Source organism: Astyanax mexicanus, chromosome 17 (genome assembly GCF_023375975.1).
Source record: "Astyanax mexicanus isolate ESR-SI-001 chromosome 17, AstMex3_surface, whole genome shotgun sequence".
NCBI lineage: Eukaryota > Metazoa > Chordata > Actinopteri > Characiformes > Acestrorhamphidae > Astyanax > Astyanax mexicanus.
Window position 1 is genome coordinate 44901579 of NC_064424.1, and position 18422 is coordinate 44920000.

At 33.4% G+C, this 18422-nt stretch overlaps 1 protein-coding gene across 1 annotated transcript in view; it reads left to right on the plus strand.

The window, feature by feature from the left end:
* Positions 1 to 6781: 6781 nt before the first annotated feature.
* The window catches only part of cd8b (cd8 beta), a 12074-nt gene continuing 433 nt past the window's right edge, over positions 6782 to 18422 (plus strand). The window contains exons 1-6 of the mRNA XM_007253939.4: positions 6782 to 6966; positions 12069 to 12416; positions 13423 to 13509; positions 14443 to 14529; positions 15947 to 15980; positions 17208 to 18422. The exon at positions 17208 to 18422 is cut by the window's right edge and continues 433 nt beyond it. Coding sequence (XP_007254001.2) covers positions 6921 to 6966; positions 12069 to 12416; positions 13423 to 13509; positions 14443 to 14529; positions 15947 to 15980; positions 17208 to 17226 — 621 coding nt within the window. The 5' untranslated portion in view covers positions 6782 to 6920 and the 3' untranslated portion in view covers positions 17227 to 18422. The remainder of the gene's footprint in view (positions 6967 to 12068; positions 12417 to 13422; positions 13510 to 14442; positions 14530 to 15946; positions 15981 to 17207) is intronic.

Below are 18422 nucleotides of genomic sequence, written 5' to 3' on the forward strand. Positions count from 1 at the left end.
TATGCTTTACCTTTTGTAAAGTCATTGATAAATGTGGCACTAAGCCAATATCATATATAAACACGAGGTCGATTTTGGATAAAAATATGGAATTTTATTTTAAATATCATGATACGGGTGTTACTATATTGTCAGTATGTTGAGATATAGTATTTTAGACATTATTCTTGAAATCAAATCTTAGAAAAACTATATTAGTATTTGCAAAAAACATACAAAACACTAATATATATAAAATTTGAGTAAAAGGAAAGTTCACAACTTGTGCATCTCAGAACAGAGTACAACACTGCCATCTAGTGGGTGGGGTTTAAACACTGTACATAATGAACCACTGTCTGCCATAGAGCTGGGCATTACAATGATATTTTTCGTATCATATTGGGATGAATTTTCTTATTGTATTGACAATATGCTTTAATAAGTATATCGAGCACACAATTATTGCTACAAAAATAAAAAGACCCAACAGTGCAATTTAAGTGTTATATTAAATTGTGTGCAAAAAAAATGTAACTAAAATATCTGTACTATGCATGAGAGTGTAGTTAAGAAAATTTAGTGTATTTTTTTTTTGTAATTCCAAACTCTAACTCAGGGGGGCGCTGCTTATCTATACATGTTAATCCTTTTCAATATGGTGAGGAAAACCAATGATTGCAGATGATGCAAATTGTGGTGGTGGTACACATTCACCACCAGCGCTGAGCTGAGCTTAGTGTGGTGCAGAAGAGGCTTTTTTATATCCATATCAGTGCTCTGAAGACGTATTGTGAAGTGAATGGTCAAAGCTTTGTTAATTTGATGACGGCACCTTAAGAACCTTTGAAATTTGCTGTCATGAAGCCATATGAGCATGTTTATGTATATTTTGGTGATGTGAAACAGGTGCGTTTGGTGCAAATGAGGACACTTGGCTCCCACCTGGTTGTTCGGTTTTTAGTGCAGTCCTCATTTGCCCCTAAGAGAAGAAAAAGAAGAAGAAGAAGAAAAAGAAGAAGTGTAACGTTTGCCTGTAGGCCTGTAATGATAATCACATTATCGGTTTTATTATATAATAAGTTGTCATGACCTCAATACAGTTTACAGGCCTCAGTTTTGCCCATTGTGTTTATTTAATTAGTTTTTCTTTTTTTTTTTTGATAATTTACTACTTTAATCTACTTTTTTCACCACTATTGAAAGGCCCAACTATATTTCTGTAAAACAAAACTACAGTTAAAAAATATTTATTGAACTTCCTTTTCACTTATTCAGAAAACCAAAAGTGCTTTTTTGTTTTGCCATTTTCGGCAAAACCATTTTGGTTGCCAATTTTAAGGAAATCATTTTAAGTAGTGGTGTCAGTCGATTAAAAACATTTATCAAATTAATCACGTTTACTCACACTTTCTCTTACTGAAGTCAAAGTTAAATACCCTTTTGATAATGGGTATTTAAATAGAAATAAAATATTTTTCCTTAGAAACACTTAGATATTGTAAATATTGTAATGTGCTCAGTTACTGAGTTTAATGGAGAGTTTTAATGGAGAAAATACATGCTAGTGTAGCTCTATATTCCACCTTTAATAGCTTGAAAAGAGGAAACATGCATCAGCTGTGTATGTGTGTGTGTTCATAACCACAGGAGTGTATGTTAGAGAGAGAGCATCAACTTCTACATTAATAAAAGTTAATCTATCTTCTGAACTCAAAAGTAAGCATTGCTGTGATATACTGCTAAATGTTGACAGCCCTAAATTTAAGATATTTACACATTGAATTACTTTTTTGTATCTGCCTGGTGGCCAATCTTCATTAATTGCACATTGCACCAGTAAGAGCAGAGTGTGATGGTTCAATAAGCAGGGTAAGAGCACAGTTCTGCTCAAAATATGTCAATGCACACAGAGCATACCAGAGTTCAAAAGAGGACAAATTGTTGGTGCACGTCTTGCTGGAGCATCTGTGACCAAGACAGCAAGTCTTTGTGATGCATCAAGAGCCACGGTATCCAGGGTAATGTCAGCATACCAAAAAGAAGGACCAATCACATCCAACAGGATTAACTGTGGACGCTGTAAGAGGAAGCTGTCTGACAGGGATGTTCAGGTGCTAACCAGGATTGTATCCAAAAAACATAAAACCACGGCTGATCAAATCACGGCAGAATTCAATGTGCACCTCAACTTTCCTGTTTCCACCAGAACTGTCCGTCACCACAATAAATTATTGTGGTCTAAAACCAGGTGTTTCAGTTTCATTGTCCAATCCCTGTAGGTCTGCTGAGCACAAGAAGAGACCTGTATGTCCGTCACACGATTGCTCTGTTGCTCAAAAATGTGCACAATCATCCAGATAAACTAAAACTTTCATACCATTGTGATCCTAAGAAAGCAGGCCATGCTTTCATATGGCTAAATGATTAGATTTTAAGTGTTATGGCTGAAGTTTTTCTGTAAAAGGACTTGGATTGTCATCTGTTTTCTTTACTTTTTTACTTTTTACATAATTTTGACAAAATGTCTTTTTACATGACTTAATGCCATAACAAACCTACAGCACAAGCTTCACACTGTGTCGCACAGCAGTTATTATGAATTCTGCTTCTCTGAATTTTTCGCACACCCTTCTTTTCCGGACTCTTTTGTGCGCTTTTATGATCCTAAAGTTGAAAGCCCCCCAGTAGACGTGAACGTGCCGCCACCTTCAAGAGGCTCTGAAGCCCCCTGAGATCTTGTGTTTTCAAAGAATGATGTGGTTTTGTTCCCGGTGTCTGTGTCGAACCCTCGACCCTCCGAGGCGTGCTTTTAACCCACATCCTCCCCCCTGTACGACCCTCCTGTAGACTCCGGAGCCTCTGTAGCCCCTCACAGGCCTTCGAGCGATGCTGGGGGGCGAAGAGCCTTAAACCATCCAGCCCAAAACTCCCACATGAAGCCTCGAACACCTCCACCTCAGAGCGGCAGCTGAAGATCTAGGAGGGTCTGCAGTAAGAACTGTAAAACTGTAACCTGTAAAATAACTTGTTAACCCTTTGAGAGGAACACAAATGTATTATTTATATACATATATATGTATTGGTCTTTTTTGCCCCTCATCCTCATTTGGCAAGTTTTTGGTTGAATGTTTCAAGTCTTTTTTAACTTAACTAAATAAAGGTGCATCTCAACAAATTAGAATAATTTAATCATTTAAATGTTGGTTTATTTCACTAATTCAGTTGAAAATGTGAATAGATGTATATAGATGTATTTTAAGCATTTATCTATTTTATTGTTGATGATTATGGCTTATAGCCAATAAAAACCCAGAAATCAGTATCTCAGCAAATTAGAATATTATATAAGACCAATTGGTACTTTTTTTGGCAGTGTGGGCAGTGTGCCAAGTCCTGCTGGAAAATGAAATCTGCATCTCCATTAAAGTTGTCAGCAGAGGTAATATAAAGGTTTTTAGTGTAACGTTTCTGCCATTCAATAACAAATAATTGCTAGGATGTGGAGAACATAAAATTCAGTCATTTTTGTCCAATACTTTTCCATTTTAGTTGCCACCCAGTGGATATAATCAAAGTTGCAGACTCTATTCAATAAGGTGCTGAGAGATTAAGGTCAGACAGACAAAAATAGGTTTTGATGGATTTTTATTGCTGCAGTTTGTTTGCAAGCAAAGCCTTGACCCTGTAAAGATTATCAGTGCCAGTTAACAAAACCTCACATCTGTAAAATACACACAATAGCGCACAGCGTACTCTCAACCGGAAACCACCGTCCAGCTGGAGGTATTCACTTGCCAGTAATTTTACATTTCATCTGTAAATGATGGGAGCAGATTCGGAGGAAGAGTGGAGAGACACACAGTCCAAACTGCTCGAGGTCTAGTGTGAAGTTTCCACCAATCAGTGATGGTTTGGAGAGACATGTCATCTGCTGGTGTTGATCCACTGTGTTTTATTATCAAGTCTAAAGTCAGTGCAGTTTTGTTTTCCCGCAAAATCTTACAGCACTTCATGCTTCCCTCTGCTACTGACAACTTTTATGGAGATGCAGATTTCATTTTCCAGCAGGACTTGGCACACTGCCTGCACTGCCTAAAGTATGAATTAGTCTCATTTAATAATCAAATTTTCTGGCTGTAACTGGCTTATAATCATCAACAATAAAATAAATAGTCGCTCAAAATGCTGTAGATCACTCTGTATGTAATACATCTATATAATATATGTGTTTTAAACTTTGATCTGAATTACTGAAACAAAGTAACTTTTCAATGAAATTCTAATTTAAAAAAAAATGAGATGCACCTTTATATTGCAGAACAATTAATCAGAATGGACCACCCTGTAATGTAATGGTCTCGTCTGGTAGGTTTGTTGGATGTAATTGCTCTTGATTTTGACACTATTTTATATTGAACACAATAAGAAAAGCAATATACTCAACACACTTTATTTAATGCAATTTATTCACAGTATCCTGCATTAATTAAACATACTAATCCACATGTGCTGTGTAATTACACACTCTGACCAGAGAGGTCTCTAAATCCCCAAACTACAAAAATGTACGCACTGCTGCTTTAATGAGATTATAAAGCTGTAAACTGTTATATAAAAATCTAGTAGAGTAAATATGTGATTAAGGCCATGTCTGTGTGGTTTGCTGAGCTGCAGGTTGCTGACGGCGGCGGTGAGCTGCAGATGTTGCTGTAGGTCACACACCTGGATCTGGGTTAGCGTTGGGAGCGCTGCTCACGGAGCTCCCTGAGGTGAGAGAAGAGAGAAACGTTGTGTTTATATGATGTTGCTGTAAAAGATAAGCGAGAGGGTTTCAGAAAGGCCCTAAAAGGCAATGGAAACACTATAATAAGCGTAGGCTTATTCTAGACTGGTGCAGTTTTGGCAATTGTTTGTTTTTTATTCCTTTAATTTCTCCTTTAAATAGAAATAATCACATAGAAATGTCTGAAATACCAGTTAAACAGCTCTGAATGCGTTTAGGGTCACTTAACCACTGATGCTGAGCTTTCTGTTTTTTTTTTATCAGATCATACTGTATTAATATTATATAAGATTTTGGAGCACTAAAAACCTTCAGTTTTTGGGCAACAACAACTAATAATAAAAATAAAAAATAATAAAAGGCTTAAGCCATCATATTAAACTGTACTGAATAAATGAAACTGAATTTTGATGTATTTATTTATTTTTTGGTCATATTTTACTTTTACTTTTACTTTTTACGGTAGTCTAAGAAGCCATGATAATTACATTAATCATAAATTAATAGTGTATTATATGGAACTCAATAGTGTTTAATCAGCTAGAGGAGGCCGTTAATGTGAATGAGCCTGAATGTTGAATTTATTACTGTGTTACTGTGTTGTTAGAAACAGTTGTTTATTTGTATTAATGTTTTTTTAATTAAGGATATATTGCAAAAAAAGAAAATGAGATTGTGTGAATATTCTTATTATGGTAATTAACAGTTGATTGCACAATAAAAGGTGTAATTTAATTATTATATTATTATTTTCGTATTATATCAGTAGCATATAATCATCATAAATATGACAATCCAAACACAAAGAGACGTATAACATATTGTCGTTGTTAGTCAAAACCTAAAAAAATGAAAACTATACATTTATGCGAGATATAAAAACTGACTGTAATTTAACATCACTAATACTATGCAAGTTACCATCTGTGTGTGATTTTAGTGTAAAAAATAATCATTTTTTGGTGGAAATGGTTTGGTTTCTGAAGAGATGATGCTTAACAGAGTGCCGTCTTGTGTATATTATGATGTAGAAACATTGTAATCACTTAGATTTAGATTTATTGCATATACTTTGGAAACGAAAATAAGAGACCTGTTAAAAATGAAGAGTTTCTTTGATTTTACCAAGTTTAAAACCTCTGGAATATAATCAAGAGGAAGATGGGTGATCACAAGCCATCAAACCAAACTGAGCTGAAGTGGCATTAAGTTATGTGTAAAGCAGTGTGTAAGACTGGTGGAGGAGAACATGATGCCAAGATGCATGAAAATTGTGATTAAAAAACAGGGTTTTTTTCACCAAATATTGACTCTCAAAACTTTATGAATATGAATTTGTTTTCTTTGCATTATTTGAGGTCTGAAAGCTCTGCGTCTTTTTTGTTATTTCATCCATTTCTCATTTTCTGCAATTATATGCTCTAAATGACAATATTTTTATTTGAAATTTGTCAGAAATGTTGTATGCAGTTTATAGAATAAAACAGCAATGGAACACTCATTTATATGGCCATGTATTGCACAGAAATCTTATTTAGTGTTCAGCAATCTTGTGGCATATAAGAAGATATAAGTCTGTTCTGCTTCGAAGTTTGCCGAACCTCATCGTAGTTGATAGCAGCTCTTTATTAACTTTGCTGAATTTGCAACCACAAGATACAAACCGTAATGCAGTTTGCTGAGTCCATAAAGAGTGCATTTTTGTTTTATGCTTATTATTATTAAATACAATTTTTATTTGTGTTTTTTTAATACTGATAATTGAACATTATACTTGTTATTTTTATCATATCTAACCAACTCTCCTAAGCATATTGATATATAAGATTTTATATTATATATTAAACAGCTTAAAAGTTTGTTCTTTATATTGTATCAAAGTTTAAAGGTTTATGTCTGACAGTGTCAAAATGTGTGTGTGTGTGTGTGTGTGTGTGTGTGTGTGTGTGTGTTTGTGATGCTTCGACTCCCTCTCTGATAGGTGTGGTGAACAGTGTCTGGGCTTGACACACACACTGCAGTTCCTCCCAGCTTCGTGACATAAGAAGAAGGACAGGCCCAGGAACAGTATAGCAAACTCACACACTTATATACACACTCACACACACACTTCACACTCGTACTCAGTGGTGTCAACAGCAGCCAACAGCCCAAGATGACCGTGAGTCAGGTCTGCATGTTCCTGTGTCTTCTAGCTGCAGGTAAGATGCTTCAGTTTCTGTGTTTTAATGTTAAAAACCCTAAAGTAGAGTAAAGTGTGTACAGAGTGCAGCACTAGGCCCCTCACTGCGGACCACCACCGCTACTCTATCAACAAGCGCTAGAAGGTCATGGTGTAAAACACAGGAGGGTAAATTGTTGATCAATTTAAAGCATGTTTGAGATGATGAGGGATTGACAGCTTGATATTGTTGTTAATTGTGTTGATGTTACAGTATTTTATATGTATTTATTAATCTAAATATACTTTATATGCTAGGCTAAATCATTAAAGCGTAGATTACTATACTATACCATACATTAGGCCCGATTGTGCCTCTCGATTTATCATAGTTCATACTAATGTATGCTGTTTTGAATGTTACAGATATTTGTAAATATATATAAATACATATTCTCAATGTGGGCGCCTTATTATATTACAGTTTGACAGTTTGACAGTTGATCTCTCGATCAGATTCAGAACAGTCAGCGGATGTATTTACTGATGTACGCAGAGATACTAGATTACAGAACAAGTGAATAGCTGACTAACTATATAAATAAAGGTGTTATATGTTTTTTGATAGATGATCAAAGTCATGGAAGAACTACTGTAGCTTTGTACTGTTTCTATTCAGAACCAAAAAACTAAAATGTAAAAAATATATAAAAAAAAAATTAAAGTAACTCCTGAGTGCGAAGAACCTTTTAAAAAATAAACTTTTAAAACTTTTTCACATTTTGTTATTTGTTTATATATTTCTTTTACCTTGGACAGTGCACATTCATTAATTTCACTAATTCAAAATGAGCCATGAGTCCACGAATAAGACAATTTATTAATTTTTTTATCGAAGTAAAGATTGTTTAGCAATTTTAAAGGGTTCTTCATGCTCTCGTTACACGTCTCCTTTGCAAACATTTGTTCTGATTCACAATCGTTCTTTAAAAGAAATATATTCTTAAACCCACCTACACCTAGTTTCAGTAATACACATCAGTGTTTTCTTGTTTGGGCTTTAGTTTGTTTAGTTTGCGATTAACGTGGGATCATCATTATCAGAGAAGAGCTGTGAACAGTTCGTGCATATTAATATTAATATGCAGTTTCTGATTGGGATTGTTGTTAATTTTACAATATTTTACAAAAGATTTGAGAGAACTGGAAGCAGAACCGAATTTGTTCTATTCGTTCGATAAAAGACTCGTATTCGTATTGCTCTTACAATTATAATATGTGTCCTATATATTAAACACACTTTAATAATAGGGCTGTACATTGGTAAGAACCTACTGATAGGATACCTACTGCGATACAGGCTTACAATTCAATATACTATACAATATATATTCAATATAATATAATTTTACAAAATTCTTAGAAAGATTTGAGAGAATAAGGCCCATTTTTCTCACTGAAAGCAGAACCGGATTTGTTCGCTGAAAGACTCTCTGTAGTGTTCTTTGAATTATATAATATGTGTCCTATATATATTGAACACATTTTAATAATAGGGCTGTACATTGGTAAGAACCTGGTGATAGGATACCTACTGCGATACAGGGCTTACAATTCAATATACTATACAGATATACTGCAATATATTGGAAGCAAGGCAGTATACTGCATATATTATTTATTAAATATTAAAAAAAAATAGTTCCTGTCCAAACATACTGTGAGGCCTCATTCACCAACCATTTTTACAAAGAAATTTCTTCTTACGCAAGTTTTTTTTACGATGTATCTCACAATGAATCTCATTGTTTTTCTTTATTTGGGATTTGGTCAGTGGGTACGATCAGGACAGTGGGATCATCACTGTAGACGTACGAATAATTCAAATTCTAAGCAGTTTAAAAATGTATAATGAATCTGATGTAGACTTTTTGTAAAAAAAAAAAAAAAAAAAAAGAACAATTTTTTTTTAAAGAAATGTATTGGCTCTTTTTTTTTTATTAAACTTCTACGCCATTTCTTGAAGAGCTACCTACTGTAGTACCTTCTACAATATCACCTATTTATCAGACCTTATATTTTTAAACATATATATTGGTTCTAAGACAAGAAAATGTTTTCATTAGATAACCAGCGTAAACTGTAGTGAAATACAGACGGAAGAATATGTATAATGTTTGCATGAATTAAGTGCAAGTGATATTATAGATATTATATATTATATATATGTATTAAATGAAAACACAAACATTGTTCGTATTCTTGAGTCTGTATTTCACAAGAGTTTATGCTGGTTATCTAGTAAAAACATTTCCTTGATCCAAACCTTTAATATTCATTACAATCTATATCTAATTATATATATATATAAATATATAAATAAATATTTTCACACTCACTAGCTTTTGCAATGTTATGATTTGTCAGTGTTTGCACGTGTTGTTGATAGAATCCTTACTATTAGTACGAGAAAAGTCTTATTTAATCTTGGAAATACATACAATTTTAATACATTTAATAAATATCAGTGTTAGGGCTGCAACGATTAGTCAATATAATCATGTTGATTATAAAACATTTCGACTGATTTTCGACTAATCGTTAATTTGCAGCACCACAAAAAGTACTGCGGACTCTCACCTCCAAAACGTCTCCAAAAGTGCCCAAACACAACAGATTACACATTTCCCCACTAAATATTAGCATTTTTCACATTAATAGGACAAAGTTCTGGACATTTTAAGGACAGTTTCCTTTGTTCAGCTGTTTCTATCGATTTGAAGCGAAGACCAAAAAACTAGAAAGAGGAACCGACTAAAAATTTACTAAAAATAATCATCAGATTAGTCGACTACCAAAATAATCATTAGTTGCAGCTCTAGTCAGTGGTTGTGTGAAGTGAAAACCTGATTTTTTTTTTTGTTGTTGGTAAAAATAGACCGATTAATGGACTATCACTATTAAATAACTGTACTGGCATGGTGGTGGTGCAGGTAGTGCTCATTCACAGTGTCGCACAGCTCTAGAGGCCTGGGGTTGCGGGTTCAATTCCCGTTTCGGTCACTTCGGCTGTGGGTAGCTTGGTGTTTGGTGTTTGGTGTTTGTTGTTCTCCGTGTCCACAGGGTTTTTCTATTTGGTAATCCGGCTTCTTCCACCTGCCTCACAAAGATACATGTGCTAGGTTAACTGACTGTGCCAAATTCATGGCCATAGGTATGATTATGTATGTGGTACCTTGTGATTGGCCAGCGGGTATTGCTGCCTTGCGCTCAGTGATTTCGGATAGACTCTGGTCCAACCAGAGGAAGGAAGCGGGAAGGAGCGGATAAAGTTATAGAAGAGTAATTAACCACACTTTAAAGCAAGCAGGGACCAGCATCAGTCACAGAAATAGTCAAATAAAGTTAATGTTTTTTTTTCGTTTGTGTTTTAATTGAGGGAGCGAGAAAAGAGGAACAAATAATCCCAGTTATTATTTATTTAATAATAAGGGCAAATCCAGAAAAAGCCTAAACCATATACAGTATTAGAGCACAGGAACAATAGACAAAAAAAATAAATGTACAAAACTAAATAAAAAGACCCAAAACAGAATTTAGTGTTTCCCCTTTTTTTTCTTTTTCTTCCCTTCCCTTTTTCTTCCGTTCTTCTCCTTACTTCCCCTTTCTCTCCTTCTCTTCACCTTCCCTTATTCTTCCTTCCTTTCTTTCTTGTCATCCCCCCTTTTTTAATTTGTTAATTTTGTTAACAATGTCGAATAATGAATTTGTTCAAAACTCAATGCAAATTCTAGATTAACTCTAGCGTTTTCTATAGATTTCCTTTCTTTTCTCACGGGAAAGAAACATTTTTTAATATATATATATATATATATATGTATATATATATATTCCCCTTTTCTCAATGCAAATTCTAGATTAATTCTAGTGTCAATCCAGAGTAATAGGTACGCTGACAATGACATTCAACGTAGAAAATTCAGCAAGTTCTATATATATTTCCTCACTGGAAAGAGACAAAAAGAATGTTTCATCTAGTTGAAAAATGAAAGTTATTCTCAGCATGATTTTCAAAACACACGCAGCATTATTTCTCAGACAGGCTGGAAGGAAAGAGGAAAATCAGAACAGTTTTGCAATAGGATGCTGAGAGATGAGAGATCAGAGATGAGCCCATCACACAGTCTGGCATTTACTGTTTCTGTTCTTACAAAACACAAATCTCTGTATTAAAACAAATCACTTCAGTTCTTTTTAGAAGACTTTTTAGTTGTTGTCTTTACTCCTGCGTTTTCTTTCCAGTCTGAAGCTTCATACTGTTACATAACTGTTCCGGCAAAACATCAGAGGTGTCAAGTAAGGAAGTGCAAATACTTTGTTACCTTACTTAGGTAGAAATGTTGGTTAATTATTTTCACATTTCCACACAATTATCTAAACTTTCTTCTTTTTACATTTTAATAAAAACAGGCTATTTCATTTCAGCTGGTTTTCATTCCGGCTTCTCATCGTTCAATAAAACTCCTATCCAGATAAATCTCTCCATCCAGATTGAAGAGTGAATCTGATTGTGATTGGATGTAGAGAAGTATAAACATATACCATTCTGACTCCCTATTGGTTTATACTGTGACCTATCACACCTGCACACGTCCCCCCCTCCCCCAGAGACAAACAAACTCCAGTCCAACTAAAGTGTCTTTAATATATTTACATTGTTCTATATTGAATTACTTTAACTTTTATACTTTAAATACTGTAGTTTTGAAAATTACATTACTTTTACTTTTATACTTTAAGTACTGTAGTTTTAAAAATTACATTACTTTTACTTTTATACTTTAAGTACTGTAGTTTTGAAAATTACATTACTTTTACTTTTATACTTTAAGTACTGTAGTTTTGAAACCAGTACTTACAAAAAAAAAACACTTTTACTTAAAAAGTAAAAAGCTTGAGTTGATTTCTTACTTGTTTACTTCTACAGAGGTATTTTATTAATCTCTATATTTATCTATACTTCTACCCACAGAGTAATGAATGTAGAGCCTTTCACACCTTTAGTTTTAATGATTTAAATATACACATAATTGGATGTAATACAGAAAGACTCATTATATCCTCTTTGTTTGTGTCTCACAGCGTCTGCAGAGAACATCCTCTACCCCAGCATTGGCGGCTCTGAGACCCTAACCTGTGCATGCCCGGACCACCAGTGCCAGAGGGTCTTCTGGTACCGATTCCTTCAGAAAGATGAGACGCTGCAGTTCCTCCTGGAATGTAACACTGTAGATAAAGTAAATTATGGGAATAATATCGATACACAGCGCTTTAAAGCCTCGTCCAATGGCGGCTCGGGCAAGTTCACCCTGCGCATCACCAGCCTGCAGCAGAACGACGCGGGCCTCTACTCCTGTTTACTCCACAGCCAGAACCCCAAACAAGGGCTGGAGAGCCTGACGTCACCTGGATACTATATCAAACCTGGAGGTGCTGAATTCTCCCTTTTCTCTTTTTTTTCGTCTCAAAAAATTTGAATATCATTGAAAAGTTACTTTATTTTCATTAATTCAGTTCAAAATGTGAAACTCATATATTAAATAGATGTTTTACACAGTTATTGTTAATGATTATGGCTCACAACCAATTAAAACCCCCCTCAAAAAAATTGTAATATTATAAGGCCAATTGGTACTTTTAGCAGTGTGGGCAGTGTGCCAAGTCCTGCTGGAAAATTACATTACATTACATTACATTACATTTGGCAGACACTTTTGTCCAAAGCGACTTACAATAGTCAAGTACAATGTAAAATAAGTTTAAAGGTAAAACATCTTTGGATAGGGATAAAAGGAGGACAAAGGGGAATAATAGGATAGAGGAGTGAAGGAGAGGAAGAAGGAAATGAGGTTAGAAGTAGTTAGTGTGTTAGAGGTGTTAAGAGAGTAAGTGCTCTTTGAAGAGCTCTGTCTTCAGGAGTTTATTAAAGATAGTGAGAGATTCTCCTGATCTGGTAGTGGAAGGTAGTTTGTTCCACCATTGGGGAACTCTGTATGAGAACAGTCTGGATTGCTTTGTGTGAGTTTTTGGCAAAGCGAGGCGACGTTCACTGGAGGAGCGCACTGCATCTCCATAAAAGTTGTCAGTTGCAGAGGGAAGCTGTAAGATATGAAGTGCTGTAAGATTTTGTGGAAAAAACAAAACTGCACTGACTTTAAACTCGATAATAAAACACAGTGGATCAACACATGCATCTCTTTTACTATATTTTCATTTCTATTTCATATTTTAATCTACTTGTCAAACCTTTGCTTAGTTTATTAGGAAATCCAATGTGTTTATTTTAATGACACTTTTCAGAAGAACCATTTGGTATCTCTCATTTATTTAAATTCTCATTATAAAGTTTTTACTTGACATAGTCTGAAAAATTCTGAAAAATTGTGCATCAGATGTTTAAAAGCTTTAATTATATTCTGTTTTTCTTTCTTATCAGAACACCGACCAACATCTCCACCTCCAACGGTCAAGCCGAAAGTGAAAAATCCTCCTCCCTGCAAACCCAACATTCAGCCTGTGAAAGGTAGGATTACCTGCTATAATAACTTTAGATTATGTGGAGTATCTTTAAATAGATTAAATACATTTAATAGATTTTGTGTATTTATTGAATATCTTCTGTATTAGAATGCCCTGGATTTGATTAGTATATTGTATGGTTTTGGTTCTGAGAAATGTGTATAATTACATTAAATGGTCATTATTGTCATTTAAAATAATATATATGCTGATTTATTGTTTATTTTAATCGGATGCAACATTTATTTAATAAAGTAATTGATTCATTTAACAACTAATTTATTGATGATTCTGAAGAGGTTTTTGCATGTGCCAAAAGTCAATTAAAATATCTTCACCATACTAATTAAAAATATGAATATTTCAAAAATATATATTAAAAAAAATCTTTAAGAATCTATAAATAAAACATAATTTACAATACAAGGTCTTATTTTACAACACAAAATACCTCAGTGTTTACAGGTAACCTCTGTTTTATGTCACCTGAGATGCTGAAAGATGCTGAAAGATACTGAACTGCAGTATTTTTGGTTATTAATTTGGTTTATTGATATATTTCTGTATATGAAATATGTTGATTATGGAGAAGAGTCGTCCCAACCTTAATATTATTAGTAAAACACTTATATAGTACCAACCAGAAGACTAATTAATAAAAAATGCATTTAAATTTATTTTTCACCAATTTCATTCTTTTAAATAGTCCAATAGTTTTTTTAAATATATATATATATATATATATTTGTTTTTCAAAATACAAATAAGGAAACAAACGGTACATTGTACATTTTGGCACTGCTGTTCTGTTGGTGTATTCTTGTTCTCCAACCTTAAAAATAGTGTAAAATCTATTCTACATATAGAATTCATATTTATGTCATACCCATGATCCTTTAATATAATGTGATTAATAAGTGTGATATTATTATTGCAGGCTGTAAACCTCTAGTGCTCTGGTCGTGTGTTGGTGTTCTTCTGGTGCTGGCGGTGCTCATGATCTCAATACTGACTTACTTCAGCAGTGAGTACACACACACACACACACACACATACATACACATACTTACACACAGTTATAAATATTGTAAAATTGACAATAAAGATCATTGGAATGTATTGTGCCTTATTTTTGCGCTATCCCCAACCAATATTATAATATAAATAGAAAACGTTCACTCAATGTGGAAGTGGCCGCCCACCAAAGATACTTTAAATTATTTAAAATTACAAAAATATATATATTAATAATAAAAAAAATGATAACATCAATCAAAGTTTTTCTCTAAGCCCTTTTTTTAATGAACCTGTTATAAAAGAACTCACAGTACACACACTACTCTGATTCTCGGCTTTGAGCTCAGTGGTGTTGCTGCTTCAAGTTGATGTATTTTACCTTCAAAGCCTTCTTCAGTGTTTCCACTCAGCCTTTAAAGCTTTTTAATTCAAACAAAATGAAAAAAATGAAAATTATTATCTTTCTCACACATACAGCCTTTATGAAACGTTTGTGGCTTGAAAATTTATTTACTTTGAAGTTCTTTAAACTTTATATACACTTCTCACACTCAAGATACATTTTAACATCTCACCTACAACAGTGATATTTAAAGAGCTATTAAAGCGTTTTTATGCTAGTTTTCATTATCATGTTACAATACATACATTACACTATTGTAACAATACAGTTTATTGTGAATATCTTGATGACTTTTAGAACTGCATGTTTCTGTATATTGCGTATATATTTTTCCTGTATATTCATGTGCATACAATGAATGAAACAATAAGAAATACTGAATCTTATAAGTAACGGGCAGTTTATGATCTGTATAATGTTTTTCTTTAATAACCAACATTAGGGTCTACAACACATCAGTAAAAACTAACTTAGCGTGAACTGACCTGTAGGAAAATACAGCATTTTCTACCTTTAACTGCAACATATTACAACAAATATTGAATAAAATATATTGAATTAATATATTTTGTGATGCATTGTGTATCACAAAGCTGTAAAAAGTGATAAAAAGTACTAAAAAATGTCAATCTTTAATGTGAAGTAATCCTGTCAGCTGAACTGGACTTATTTAAAATATATACTTTGATTGGACCAATATTTAATTCACAGTATATATTTAAGTATATATTTTAATTTGAGTATTATTCCATGAAGCAGTTTTTTAGGTTTTCTCTTTTTACAGTATGCATGTTAATTTCATTACAGTTGATACATCATTATGTATCTATGTTCCAATAATTTGCAAACCGATCTTCTCTACTGTTTACACCTTTAGTCTCTATCAACTGTGATAAAGCATATATCATTCAATGCATATATTATTCAGTGCATATATTATTCAGTGCATATATTATTCAGTGCATATTGACATGAAATTACTTTATTTATTTTATTTTATCTTTGTTTCTTGATCAAACAGGGCTACCAAAGAAGTGCCGACATCAGTTCGCCAAGTGAGTTATTACTTATTTTATTTTTAATAAACATGTTCTCTAATTACAGTTTAAAAATTTCTATGAAATACATTCAGACACGGTCATTGTGCTTTAAATATGCATTTTATGATGAACAGAGAAAAGACATATTTAATAAGATTGAGTTTTTACAAAGAGTTTAAGAATTCCAGCAGCACTGCTGAGCTGGGAGAAATCCACCTAACATTATATGTATGGCTGCTCTGTGGAAGTTCTATGGAGTTCTGACCATGGAGAAACAGAAAAATAAAGTATGCAGAGAAACAGAAACAGGACTACAGTTTGTAAATATATGTATATTACAGAACTACAAAGTGTCCTATATGATCAATGGAGTTGCAATAAATGGATAATTGGTGTAGAATTAAGCAGGTGGTCGTAATGTAAAGCTTGTTCAGTGTATGAAAAGTTGTTTTCTTGTAAGCGTGGTCTTCTGAAGCTTTGTTACCTTCTTCTAAGTTTAAAGACATGCATTTAAAATTGTCCATTTTGAGTCAGAAACCATCTTTAGTACAGTACAGAAAGAGGCTGAACTGATTAAAAACTGGTTTGTGCTGTAAAGCATTTTATATTACACTCTAAAAAACAGAGGTACGATATGAGTACTTTTTTGGACTCAAAGGTACATTTTTTATAATTGTATCCTCAATGGTACAATATTGGTCTTTACAGGGTCAGATTTGTTCCCTCTGAAGTACAAAGTCATTTCTAACAGCACTAAGTACAGATTTGTACCATTTAAGCAGCCAAAAGGTACATTCATTATTCTGTATCACTGCACTAATAAACAATATATATTTTAATTGCACATTTTTTATTTGAAAGTCAGACAATTTTGGTTCATCAAGTTTTTGAGCCATATTTAGTTGATGATAATGTTTATGATTTTTATAATCTTTACTGGCACAAAAACCATGGGTACAAAAAAGGACTTTTACTGAAAGGTACTTTTTGTACCTCGATATAATGTACAGCCGCAGCGACAAGCTTTGTACTCTTTTAAGTACAAATCTGTACTCACTTTTCTTAGTGTGTATCTAACATATTGATTACGCTGTCCCACACATCAGTCAGATTTTAATTTGATTAACTGAGAGGACACATTTGATATTAAGATATAATCTAGATACTGATCACATGAAATGTGTATCTGTGTTGTTTTTTACACTGACTGATGAACTGTCCTCTGTTTTATCTGAACAACAGAAAGGTGCAGCTGAACTGAGAAGACTCTTCTCTTCTGCCGACAGTCGCCAGGCTTTGAGTGATCATCTCCACCCCAGCGGTCACTGTTCATCTTTTCATCTGGAAAACCTAGAGCTGATCTATTCTTGATATTTGCAATTAAAACGATAGATCTAGAAAACTAAGACACACATTTCTGTGATGGTTTCAGGTCCCGATTCCTTATACTTTAACATAGTAGTAGGATTTTGCTTGAGTTTGGAGTAACAGCTAATGCCTTTGCACAAACAGTCTTATATCTTATGAACAAAAATGCGAATTTTATGGGATTTTACAAAAGAAGGAAAAACATTAAGTCATTTTGAAGGATTTTTATTGGTTCCTTAATGATAAACTTTAGATACAATAAAGAGAACAACTGTCAGATTAACAATATGTCAAAAAAATAAAAAATAGCAATAATGGAGATTACAAGGTTATTGTAGAAGAGTAACATATGCAAGTATAATCATAATAGTCTTAAATCAATTATTTTTTATTGAGCTTTAAGACAAATGTTTGTTTTATGCATAAATATCTTTGTTGTTTTGTGTATTTTATTGATAAAATCTAAACTTAAAATCTAAAATCTAAACAAAATCTCTAAATTCCTAAATTGGTTTCAATCATTAAAATACGATTGATTGACAAACGTTATGCATAAAAGCAGATCATCAAAGCTGTTGCACACCTGACACAAAAAAAAAACACACCAAATTTTAAAACATTGTTTTTAATCCATTCAATTCCATTCAATTAAAACTGAACTTATACCACACAAATCTGAAATATGTGATATGTGGCTTGAAATGTATATCAATGCAAAAATTTCAATACATTATTATAATTTTACATTTTTGCCTTAAAGTACTCTGACTCTTACAGTTTATTGAACCCAAATCTTGCTTGCAAAAAACTCCCCTTCAAGCAATAGATGAGGAGAAGCTGATTAACAACCTGGAATCTATATTATATATTATACCACAGTTAGTTTCGACCCTGCAATGTGATTGGCTGAGAGGCGTTTTATGAGTGCTGTTATCAGCCGGTAATGCACTGCAACCGAAGCTCTCCATGTATTACTCCTCCTAGCAACGATGCAGCGCTTACAAGCCAAATAGCACAGCTACAAATAGAGCAGCAATGGAACTACTTTAATTGGCGGAGTGTTTATAACCAAAGAGATCCTATTTTCTC